The sequence below is a fragment of the Selaginella moellendorffii genome, unplaced genomic scaffold (assembly GCF_000143415.4).
Source record: "Selaginella moellendorffii unplaced genomic scaffold, v1.0 SELMOscaffold_14, whole genome shotgun sequence".
Classification (NCBI taxonomy): domain Eukaryota; kingdom Viridiplantae; phylum Streptophyta; class Lycopodiopsida; order Selaginellales; family Selaginellaceae; genus Selaginella; species Selaginella moellendorffii.
Genome location: NW_003314275.1, coordinates 1,089,416 through 1,100,989, shown reverse-complemented (window position 1 = coordinate 1,100,989; position 11,574 = coordinate 1,089,416). Strand labels below are relative to the sequence as shown.

Genomic DNA, 11,574 nt, shown 5'->3' with positions numbered 1-11,574 from the left:
TAGGGTTCCTCGCTAGGGCATCTTGTCACTATGGCGTTTATGGTGGCATTCCTGGCTGTGGCGGTGGCGATCCTGGCCGCCTCGCTTCTTCTCCTCTCCAGGCGGCGAACCCATCTCCCTCCGGGGCCAAGGGGTTTCCCACTCCTCGGCAATCTCCTCCAGATGCGATCGGTGCTGGGGAGCCCCATGAATCTCCAAAATCTGGCCCGGCAGCACGGCGCGATCATGACACTTCGCGTTGGATCGGTGCCCCTGGTGGTAGTCTCGAGCTCGCAGCTCGCGCACGAGGCCCTGATCGAGAAGGGGTCCATTTTCTCGTCGCGGCCATCCTTGTGGCAGGTCCGGCTGAGCAACTACCGCCGCAATATCAACGCGGCGCCCTATGGTCATCACTGGCGTACCGTGCGGCGCAACATGGTAAGCCACGTCTTGAGCCCACACCGCGTCCACGCCTTTGAGCCCGCCAGGCAGCGTGTTATCAGTGAGCTCGTGGAGAAGCTTCGCCAGACGTCACAACGCGCGGACAGCCCGGACGGCCCGTCGTACCGCACGGTAGACAAGGAGTACAGCGCGGATAGTCCGGTGTACCGCGCGGTAGATAAGGAGTGCCGCGCGGACAGCAGCGCGGTACCGGTTCTTGCAACGCTCAGGTTCACCGTCTTCTCGCTTCTTTCCTACATGTGCTTTGGGCAGTGGCTGGACAAGGATGCCGTGAATGGTGTGGAACGAATGCTGCGGCACTTGGTCACCAGTGCTGGACGCGGTGGGAGGATGAGCGACTTTGTCCCGCTTCTCAAGATTGTCCAGCGATCGCCGAGGGATTTGAAGCTGGAGGAACTCGTCGGAGAGAGGAGGGAGCTCCTGCTGCCTCTGATCCAGAGGGCCAAGCTCCTGGCAGCCGAGGACAAGCTCGATCAAAACTCCTACCTGAGCTCGCTGTTCTCGCTCCAGCGGCAAGAGGATCATCAGCTCAAGCTCACGGACGAGGACTTGATCGTGCTGTGCTCCGAGTTTCTCAACGCCGGAGCCGACACCACCGCCAACACTCTCGAGTGGTCGCTCGCCAACGTGATCAAGCACCCGGCCGTCCAGAAGAAGCTCCTGGAGGAGATCCATTCCAGCGTTGGAGATAAGCCAGTGACCGAGAAAGACATCGACAAGCTGGTCTACCTCAAGGCCGTCGTCAAGGAAACTCTACGCAAGCATCCACCGGGCTACACCACTCTTCCTCACGCAGTGACCGAGCCTTGCAAGCTCGGAGGCTACGATATCCCGGTCCATGCAACGCTGCTCTTCAACATCTACGCCATCAACAACGATCCGGAGCTGTGGACGAATCCTGACGAGTACAAGCCCGAGAGGTTTCTTGAGGGGCCGGGTGCCAGTGCCGACTTCACGGCCTCGTCCGGGGCGCTAAACTTGATCCCGTTTGGAGCCGGGCGGAGGATCTGTCCCGGGCTCGGCCTAGCGACTCTCCACGTCCATCTCGTCCTTGCTCGTCTCGTGCAAGAGTTCGAGTGGAACACAGTGCCCGGCGAGACAGCAGTGGATCTAACTCCCATACAAGAGTTTACTGTGGTGATGAAACAACCACTGAGAGCAACTCTCAAAGCTAGAAGACTGTGAAGAAACATGTATATAGTAGAACATATAGTATGTATCATACTTCCAAGGTTTCTCATTTTCATATTACATTAAATCAAAAGCTAAAAATCACCTCTGCCGGACATCAAGCAGGCCTTTGCAAGCTTCCAAGCCGTGTGGATAGGTTAGGAGCTTTTGGCCAAGACGGTGATACAATGATAGAGCCTTTGTACTGGACGATCTAGGTGGTGATTGCATCTGATTCACAGAAAAAAGTTGTACGAGCCACTTCTGAAAGAGAATATACGAGTAATAACAAAAAGGGATATTATATTCGTGATTTGTTTCTCTTCAGAAAATAAATTGGATCTTGGAGGAGTTCTACAGGTGACACACAATTTAGAAGTGCAAGATGTGGAGGGCCACTTCAAACACTTAAAGGTTTACGGGACTACAGAGGAGTATATGCAAGCTTCTCAGACCTCACCCCTGAAGTGTTATCGCGGTGGGATTCCGTTGTTGATTTGATCACTGAAACTTCTGCTGATCTTGCTGTAGTGGAAGGCGCCAACTTTCTCATTAGCCACCAGCTGATATATTGTGATTACAATGATATCATATGATATCATATCATTTGGTAAAGATGTGGTGTCCGTTTCTCACATTACCAATGTTGACGTTGACATAATCTCAAGCGGTTTACAAAATATATTATACGACTTTAGTGAGAATCTTCTCAGATGGATGGAGTACGCTCTCTACGCTCTACGAGTAATTATGATGGAGATTCAGCTGTAATGGTGTATATAAACGCGGCCTAAGCCCAGCCCGAGCTACCACTGCCCTTTCTCCTCCGACGCAGTTACGGCTAGGCTATGGCGGCAAGCATGCAAGAGAAAGGTTTCTCCTCTCTCTCTCTCTCTCTCTCTCTCTCTCGGCTCTCTCAATCTCACACTTTCTTCTTGCAGCTCTGACGGGAGAAGCTCTGGCGGGAGTGGGAGGCGTGAGCGATCCTCAGCTCCACGGTTTGCTACTCTCTCTCCCTCTCTCTCTTTCTCGGCTTTCTCAATCTCACACTTTCTGTCTTGCAGCTCTTGCGGGAGAAGCTCTGGTGGCAGTGGGAGGCGTGAGTGATCTGCAGCTCCAGGGTCTTGCTCTCTCTCTCTCTCTCTCTCTCTCGCGCGCGCGCGGTGATAGTCTCTCGTCCTGCTTGTTTTGCAGATTGCGCGCCGCCCCGGTCTTGCTCAATCCGTTTGTTTTGCAGATCTTCTCTGGAGCATGTATCTTTCTTTCTGTTTGCAGATCTCTCTCTCTCTGTCGCGCGCGCGCGTCTCTCGTCCTGCTTGTTTTGCAGATCGCGCGCCGCCCCGGTCTTGCTCAATTCGTTTGTTTTGCATATCTTCTCTGGAGCATGTATCTTTCTTTCTGTTTGCAGATCTCTCTTCTCTCTCTCTCTCTCTCTCGCGCGCATGATCTTCGTTCTTACAATCTTTCTTGCTGCTTAGGAATTTGTGGCGGATTTAACAGGATGCGCGAGGGCGAGCTGAAGGCCATTCTCGGCGCATGCACTCCGTCTCTGGTCGTCGCTGCCTGGGGTCAATTCGAGATGACCGGCCATGTCATCGTGTCTGTGACAAGTTCGTGGTTGATCCCAACGGGGGGAAGGTGGAGCGTGTCTCCACTACATCCCTCTAAGCTGAATTCTTTCCGAAATGAATGTTCTTTGCTGTTTGATCGATGAATAAACATTCTTTTTGCCTTTGGAAAGCAGCAGCGTGATCCAGGCCGTGGAATGACCGCGGCCTGGAACGCGATCATCGCCGCGCAAACGCAATTCCGCAATGGAGTTGACGCGATGCTGCTCGAGATCGTCCTCCGCTCGTAGAAGAGAGCCACTCGATCTTCCATATTCTACTTTTTACTAGTTTGGGATATAACCGTGAAGAATATTCCTCTAAAAATATCTCCGCGAAATGCACTTTTGACTAAAAATGATTGCTATTAAGCATATGAATTTCATTTTTAGGAGTCCAAATGCTTGTTCAATAACAATTTGGGCTAGATGGTGTTGCTGGTTGTACTGACCATCAACTGGGAATCTGTTTCAAATGAATAATTGAAAAAAAAAAAAACAATCAACTTACCTAAGTGAGGGATCATTAAGTGCTGCTGCAGCTAATAGCCTTTGTCTCCCACCAGGTATGGCTCAATCCACTCGTTAAAAACAAACTTTTGAGGAATTGTGAGTAATTCCCTTGCTTGGATCTTGTGGCATAGCTTGGAGTTCTGAAAAACCCTTATGTTATGAACATAAGGACAAAAATAAACCAATTAAATGTATAGAAGAAAAAAATTAAAAGTAATTACCTGGCTAAACTGCATAAATACTCAAGAACCTTTTCTGAGCATCATAAACCCCCTGCATGATCACTGAGTACCATTGCTTTTGATCAAAGTAGCCCTCACCATCTGGGCCAACTGGTCAGATAAGGATAATCTCGAAATGTGTACAATCGATCACCTCAGCCACATTAGGGAGACAGATCTTGGTGATTTGTTGAAAATCTACTGCCACAGCTCTAACCTTCGCTACTGTCTCCGGGAATCAAATCTTGTACCCGAGGCACTTGATGCTTGCGACAGTTGTCGGCACCTTGCTCCTGCTGTAGCTTTCTGTCCATGAGAAACTCCTTGAGCTCGTCATCCACCTCAAGAAAGCCATCCTGTTTTGCTCCCGCTGTGACCACATTTTCATGCTGCGTCTTCGCTTGATCTGGCGATGGTTCTGCCACCTTTGAATCTTTTTCTACAACCACGTTGTCTGTCTCAGCAACCTTCACAGTCTCTGTTGTCTGTGGCTTCGCTGCATCGTCCAAAGCTTGCTGCGACGCCCCGGACTCTTCCACAAGTGGTACGCTTATTTCCGAATCTAGATTGTTTTCCACGAACTCTGGAGTTTTAGTCCCACTAGTATCCAAACTAACGTCCAAACTTTGCGGCGATGATTCTACCACCACGACCCAATCCCGTTCCTTCATTTCTAGCTCTATGGATTCTCTGCTACTAAACCATCTGTCCCGGCAATCCTCGCAGCTTCATCCAGTAGCTCCATCTTCTTTGCAGCTTGCCTCCCTGGCTTTGGTGGTCTCTTCTCAACTTTCTTTTCCAGCTCCATACTATTCTCTGCTACTAAACCAACTGTCCCGACATCTTTCACAGTTTCCTCCACCTTCTTTGCAGACTGTGTCCTTGGCTTAGATGTTTTCCTCTGGCCTGGAGCTGATAGCTCGGACTCCATTCCTTCCTCTACTGGCACTTTCTTCGTCCCTTTCGACTTCGCTTTAGTCACCTCTTTGCCATTTCCAGAAACACTGGAGTCTTTTTCTTCCTCGCCCTTCACTTTCCTCGATCGCTTTGGCTTTGGTTTGGCTTCGATCGCTTCGTTACTCCCAAGATCTTTTCTGGGAGCTAAAAGCTTTGCCTCGGTCTCCACCACCTTTGTTTTCTTGGGTTTAGCCTTCGCTCCATCGGCCACCTCCTCGACATCTCCTTTTCTCGAAGCCGGCAACTTTGGTTCTTCCACTTTCTTCGTTCGCTTTGGCTTGTCCTCCATATTCTCATTTGCTTTCGAGTGATCTTCCCCTTTTCTCGAAGCACGAGAATTACCTGCGGCCGGGATCACGGATTTCTCCTCCTTCGCCACTTCCTTACCGCTGCCAGCACCGGCATTGCTACCAAAATACCTGGAAGGCAGCAGCGATGGAAATCCCGAGCTTCGCCGGCTACAAATCTCCCAAATCTCGTGCTCCAAGAATGCGGCACTCCTGTGACAACAGAGCGATCGTCTAGCCGCGAAGGAATTCCTGGCCAGAAGCAGCAAGCGCGTAGCGACCATCGCTAAAACCCTAAACCCTCTTGGTCTCTGTTTTTAGGGTTCTTAGCTAGGGCATCTTGTCACCATGGCGTCTATGGTGGCATTCCTGGCTGTGGCGGTGGCGATCCTGGCCGCCTCGCTTCTTCTCCTCTCCAGGCGGCGAACCCATCTCCCTCCGGGGCCAAGGGGCTTCCCACTCCTCGGCAATCTCCTCCAGATGCGATCGGTGCTGGGGAGCCCCATGAATCTCCAAAATCTGGCCCGGCAGCACGGCGCGATCATGACACTTCGCGTTGGATCGGTGCCCCTGGTGGTAATCTCGAGCTCGCAGCTCGCGCACGAGGCCCTGATCGAGAAGGGCTCCATTTTCTCGTCGCGGCCATCCTTGTCCGAGCGGCAGGTCCGGCTGAGCAACTACCGCCGCAGTATCAACGCGGCGCCCTATGGTCATCACTGGCGTACCGTGCGGCGCAACATGGTAAGCCACGTCTTGAGCCCACACCGCGTCCACGCCTTTGAGCCCGCCAGGCAGCGCGTTATCAGTGAGCTCGTGGAGAAGCTTCGCCAGACGTCACAACGGGCGGACAGCCCGGACGGCCCATCGTACCGCACGGTAGACAAGGAGTACAGCGCGGATAGTCCGGTGTACCGCGCGGTAGATAAGGAGTGCCGCGCGGACAGCAGCGCGGTACCGGTTCTTGCAACGCTCAGGTTCACCGTCTTCTCGCTTCTTTCCTACATGTGCTTTGGGCAGTGGCTGGACAAGGATGCCGTGAATGGTGTGGAACGAATGCTGCGGCACTTGATCACCAGTGCTGGACGCGGTGGGAGGATGAGCGACTTTGTCCCGCTTCTCAAGATTGTCCAGCGATCGCCGAGGGATTTGAAGCTGGAGGAACTCGTCGGAGAGAGGAGGGAGCTCCTGCTGCCTCTGATCCAAAGGGCCAAGCTCCTGGCAGCCGAGGACAAGCTCGATCAAAACTCCTACCTGAGCTCGCTGTTCTCGCTCCAGCGGCAAGAGGATCATCAGCTCAAGCTCACGGACGAGGACTTGATCGTGCTGTGCTCCGAGTTTCTCAACGCCGGAGCCGACACCACCGCCAACACTCTCGAGTGGTCGCTCGCCAACGTGATCAAGCACCCGGCCGTCCAGAAGAAGCTCCTGGAGGAGATCCATTCCAGCGTTGGAGATAAGCCAGTGACCGAGAAAGACATCGACAAGCTCGTCTACCTCAAGGCCGTCGTCAAGGAAACTCTACGCAAGCATCCACCGGGCTACACCACTCTTCCTCACGCAGTGACCGAGCCTTGCAAGCTCGGAGGCTACGATATCCCGGTCCATGCAACGCTGCTCTTCAACATCTACGCCATCAACAACGATCCGGAGCTGTGGACGAATCCTGACGAGTACAAGCCCGAGAGGTTTCTCGAGGGGCCGGGTGCCAGTGCCGACTTCACGGCCTCGTCCGGGGCGCTAAACTTGATCCCGTTTGGAGCCGGGCGGAGGATCTGTCCCGGGCTCGGCCTAGCGACTCTCCACGTCCATCTCGTCCTTGCTCGTCTCGTGCAAGAGTTCGAGTGGAACACAGTGCCCGGCGAGACAGCAGTGGATCTAACTCCCATACAAGAGTTTACTGTGGTGATGAAACAACCACTGAGAGCAACTCTCAAAGCTAGAAGACTGTGAAGAAACATGTATATAGTAAGTGCTTCCTATGTTTTATAGTATGTAGGTTTTAAATTTCAGATCATACTTCAAGGTTTCTCATTTATTCAATCAAAAGCCAGATTCTGGATTCTAGAGTAAGCGGGTCGAAGTTTTTTGGAGGAGCTTTTGGCCAAGACGGTGGTACAATGATAGAGCCTTTGTACTGGACGATCTGGGTGGTGATTGCATCTGATTCAGATAGTGATGTGGCTATTCTTGTCTAGCACAGAAAAAGTTGTACGAGCCACTTCTGAAAGAGAATATACGAGTAATAACAAAAAGGGATATTATGTTGCTCTTCAGAAAATAAATTGGATCTTGGAGGAGTTCTACAGGTGACAGACAATTACTTAAAGGTTTACGGGACTACAGAGGAGTATATGCAAGCTTCTCAGACCTCACCCCTGAAGTGTTACCGCGATGGAATTCCATAAGGCGTACTCCAATAAGCTCATGTTGATTTGATCATGGGGTTTTATTAAACAAGTCTGAAACTTCTGCTGGTCTTGCAGGCGCCAACTTTCTCATTCGCCACCAGCTGATAAATTGTGATTACAGTGATATCATATGATCTTTATTCTCCAGGATAACGGCTGCGAGAGTGGCGACATGCTAAGTACACGTCAAAGCCAGGGGTCTGGAAGCTGAGGAAGATTATCTCAGTGGATAATACGTCCTCGCTGCAGCAACTCTGTGAAGAACTTGGCTACAGACACTGTTTACCAGCCCAGCAAGGTGGCTGCCACCATTGCAAACTACTGAAGGGTGTCTGAGATGCAAATCTGGTGAAGAACGGGCCATTGTCACAATAATCAAGTGTTTGCTTGCCCGCGCATTTGCCCTGTGCATAGAGAATGGACCATGAAGAATTCTTGGACTGATGAATTTGGTAAAGATGGGTACTTTAGGCTAACCATATGGTGTGGCCGTTTCTCACATTACCAATGTTGACGTTGGATGGAGTACGCTCTCTACGCTCTACGAGTAATTATGATGGAGCGAAAGCTACTGGTTTGTCCGGATTCAGCTGTAATGGTGTATATAAACACGGCCTAAGCCCAGCCCGAGCTACCACTGCCCTTTCTCCTCCGACGCAGTTACGGCTAGGCTATGGCGGCAAGCATGCAAGAGAAAGGTTTCTCCTCTCTCTCGCTCTCTCTCTCTCTCTCTCTCTCTCGGCTCTCTCAATCTCACACTTTCTTCTTGCAGCTCTGACGGGAGAAGCTCTGGCGGGAGTGGGAGGCGTGAGCGATCCTCAGCTCCACGGTTTGCTACTCTCTCTCTCCCTCTCTCTCTTTCTCCGCTCTCTCAATCTCACACTTTCTGTCTTGCAGCTCTTGCGGGAGAAGCTCTGGTGGCAGTGGGAGGCGTGAGTGATCCGCAGCTCCAGGGTCTTACTCGTTTCTGGCTCTCTCCCTCTCTCTCTCTCCCTCTCTCTCTCTCCCTCTCTCTCTCTCTCTCTCTCGCGCGCGCGCGCGGTGATAGTCTCTCGTCCTGCTTGTTTTGCAGATCGCGCGCCGACCCGGTCTTGCTCAATCCGTTTGTTTTATGTATCTTTCTGTTTGCAGATCTCTCTCTATCTCTCTCTCTCGCGCGCGCGCGGTGATAGTCTCTCGTCCTGCTTGTTTTGCAGATCGCGCGCCACCCCGGTCTTGCTCAATCCGTTTGTTTTGCAGATCTTCTCTGGAGCATGTATCTTTCTTTCTGTTTGCAGATCTCTCTTCTCTCTCTCTCTCTCTCGCGCATGATCTTCGTTCTTACAATCTTTCTTGCTGCTTAGGAATTTGTGGCGGATTTAACAGGATGCGCGAGGGCGAGCTGAAGGCCATTCTCGGCGCATGCACTCCGTCTCTGGTCGTCGCTGCCTGGGGTCAATTCGAGATGACCGACCATGTCATCGTGGTGCGCGAGAAGATCCCTGGTGCGAATCCTGTCTGTGACAAGTTCGTGGTTGATCCCAACGGGGGGAAGGTGGAGCGTGTCTCCACTACATCCCTCTAAGCTGAATTCTTTTCGAAATTAATGTTCTTTGCTGTTTGATCGATGAATAAACATTCTTTTTGCCTGCGGAAAGTTGCGAACTTGCGTTTGCGCGGCGATGATCGCGTTCCAGGCCGGGAGATTGCGGTCATTCCACGGCGATCACTGCCTGGATCAGGAGTCGACGCGATGCTGCTCGAGATCGTCCACCGCTCGTAGAAGAAAGCCACTCGATCTTCCAAGCTTTCACGCTTATTCTTTATTGCATTTTAATCTTTCTTTAAGCATCGTTAAAATGGATTATTTATATTTTAGGCGTTGTTAAAACGGATTAGTTTGCATTTCGCGGAGATATTTTTAGAGGAATATTCTTCACGGTTATATGTTTATGTGCTAAGTGTTTGGCAATATGCTATCCAAATCCATTGCAACAATTTTGAGCCTGGAATCCGACAAGTGATAGACCATGCGGAAGTGAATGTCGCAACAGCATTGGAGAACGTGGAGAGCCACTTCACAAAGTTTACTCGACAGATGAAGAGTATAAGTTCCAGGTCTTTGAGAAAAACCTTGTACGTGCTTTGAGGCACCACAAGCAAGATCCCACCGTGGTACATGGGATAACGCGCTTCTCGGACCTCACACCACAGGTTTTTTGGGTTTCCGTACAAGGGTACCTTCCAATAGGCTTGTAGATCAGGTTCCACTTCTTGCAACAGATAACTTGCCAGAGAGTTTGGGAGCATGGTGCAGTGACCCCCGTGAAGAACCAGGTAAGTTAGTTTTCTGGATGATCTTAAGGTCTCACCTTTAAAAGTTCCAGGGAAGTTGCGGCTCTTGCTGGACTTTTAGCAGCACAGGAGCAGTGGAAGGTGCCCACTTTCTAAAGACTGGAGAGCTCATTAGCCTAAACGAGGAGCAGCTGATTGACTGTGATCGCATGGTAATTTCTTTCTTGATTTGAATTATAATGGCAATTCTGATCCATGATTATCCACTTGGAACCAGGATGGTGGCTGCAAAGGCGGTGACATGTTAAATGCGTACAAGTATATTAAAGCCACGGGTCTTGAAGCTGAGGAAGATTATCCTTACAATGAAGAAGGCTATAGGAAGTATATGTTTCCCGGTCACCGATGCCCTGCCATCATTGCAAACTACTCCACTGTGTCTGAGGATGAGAACCAGATTGCTGCACATCTTGTGAAAAATGGGCCTCTTTCGAGTAAGTAGCATGTTGTTCTTTGGCAAAAGTTGACGAGACATTGTGGTTTGTGGTTTTTGCAGTTGCTCTCAATGCAGATTACATAAAAGACTACGTGGGTGGAGTTTCTTGCCCTCGCATTTGCCCCGGTCGGGACAACATGAACCATGCTGTGCTCCTTGTTGGATATGGCAGACATGGTGATAAGCCCTATTGGATCTTGGAGCTAGAACTATGGTGAAGATGGATATTTTAGGCTGTGTCGGGGGTTTGGTGTCTGTGGCATGAACACCAGAGTCTCTACTGTTTCTGTATAGTTTCAAGAGGTAATAGGTATTTAATCCAACAATTTAAACTATGGAGCCCGTGTTGAGCAGCCTCCTCTAATATATATTATAGTCATGTCCAACTGAGAAGCATACGACTATGTTTCCAAATCATGACCCAACTCCTGGCCAGGCACTCCATTTCCACCTGCAAAGAACACCTTTATGCCATGTATATATAGTATTTAGCTGAAGTATCTATCCATTTGTAATTCAATATCTATAACTATTTGTACTTCTCGTTGTAGAAGATCGCCATGTGAAGAGGCTAGACTAGAAGAACCAGCTCAAAGTTGTCCTCCACGATCTTTGGAACTGTCATATGTCTCCAAATATTATAGTGCGGTTAGAACAAAGAACGACCTTAAGGATCACCAGCCTTGTTATAATAAAAGGTTTCCGCGTGTGCATGACCAACTCGCTGATGGATTACTTGGCAAGGTTTGGGAGCATGGGCGAGGCGGAGGAAGCCCATCTCTCCAAAGAACTTGGTCTTGTGGAGCACTCTCGTGGGTGGCTGTATTTCGACCTCACGGTATAGATTGATTCCTGCACGCTAAGCAGATTGCCAGCTCTGCCGCTCCAAAAGCTCACTCCCATCTCATACTAAGGGATGTCTTCTTGCTTTGAACGCTTAGACCGGTGAGTGAATCTCTTTCTTTTTCTCAGCGCTTGGACTATCTCGCTCACTAACTCTTTCATTTAGTGAAATGGTAAAGGGATTTATGAATTGTCAGGTAAGTGTTACCCTGCCTTTTTGTCTAGTGTGTGAGCATGTTGTTACATTGCAAATTTCAACAAGCTTTGATGGTCGTGTAAGCTTTTTTACTCAGGCTCGAGCGAGAAAAAACCGATAAACAGTTGCTCGCCTGTTAATTCGCGAGCTGGGGAGACTGGA

The 11,574-nt window shown here is 50.3% G+C and overlaps 4 protein-coding genes and 1 pseudogene across 4 annotated transcripts; all 5 read left to right on the top strand.

The window, feature by feature from the left end:
• The first annotated feature begins 19 nt into the window (after positions 1 to 19).
• LOC9646625 (cytochrome P450 77A1) lies at positions 20 to 7,228 on the top strand. Its single transcript, XM_024675047.1, has 2 exons — positions 20 to 1,634; positions 7,154 to 7,228. Exon 1 carries the CDS (start codon positions 31 to 33, stop codon positions 1,624 to 1,626), a length of 1,596 nt encoding a protein of 531 aa, XP_024530815.1. The 5' UTR covers positions 20 to 30; the 3' UTR covers positions 1,627 to 1,634; positions 7,154 to 7,228.
• LOC112346326 lies at positions 2,442 to 3,343 on the top strand. The gene is made up of 4 exons (XM_024675049.1): positions 2,442 to 2,484; positions 2,553 to 2,609; positions 2,676 to 2,732; positions 3,090 to 3,343. The coding sequence occupies exons 1-4, from the start codon at positions 2,460 to 2,462 to the stop codon at positions 3,323 to 3,325; spliced, it is 375 nt and encodes a 124-aa protein (XP_024530817.1). The 5' UTR covers positions 2,442 to 2,459; the 3' UTR covers positions 3,326 to 3,343.
• On the top strand, positions 5,530 to 7,228 carry LOC9632188 (cytochrome P450 77A1). The gene has a single exon (XM_024675046.1). The coding sequence runs from the start codon at positions 5,544 to 5,546 to the stop codon at positions 7,143 to 7,145; it is 1,602 nt and encodes a 533-aa protein (XP_024530814.1). The 5' UTR covers positions 5,530 to 5,543; the 3' UTR covers positions 7,146 to 7,228.
• Positions 7,229 to 8,258: 1,030 nt separating this feature from the next.
• On the top strand, positions 8,259 to 9,239 carry LOC9632187. Its single transcript, XM_024675276.1, has 4 exons — positions 8,259 to 8,301; positions 8,376 to 8,432; positions 8,501 to 8,557; positions 8,947 to 9,239. The coding sequence occupies exons 1-4, from the start codon at positions 8,277 to 8,279 to the stop codon at positions 9,165 to 9,167; spliced, it is 360 nt and encodes a 119-aa protein (XP_024531044.1). The 5' UTR covers positions 8,259 to 8,276; the 3' UTR covers positions 9,168 to 9,239.
• LOC112340491 lies at positions 9,210 to 10,667 on the top strand (annotated as a pseudogene).
• The last annotated feature ends 907 nt before the right edge of the window (positions 10,668 to 11,574 follow it).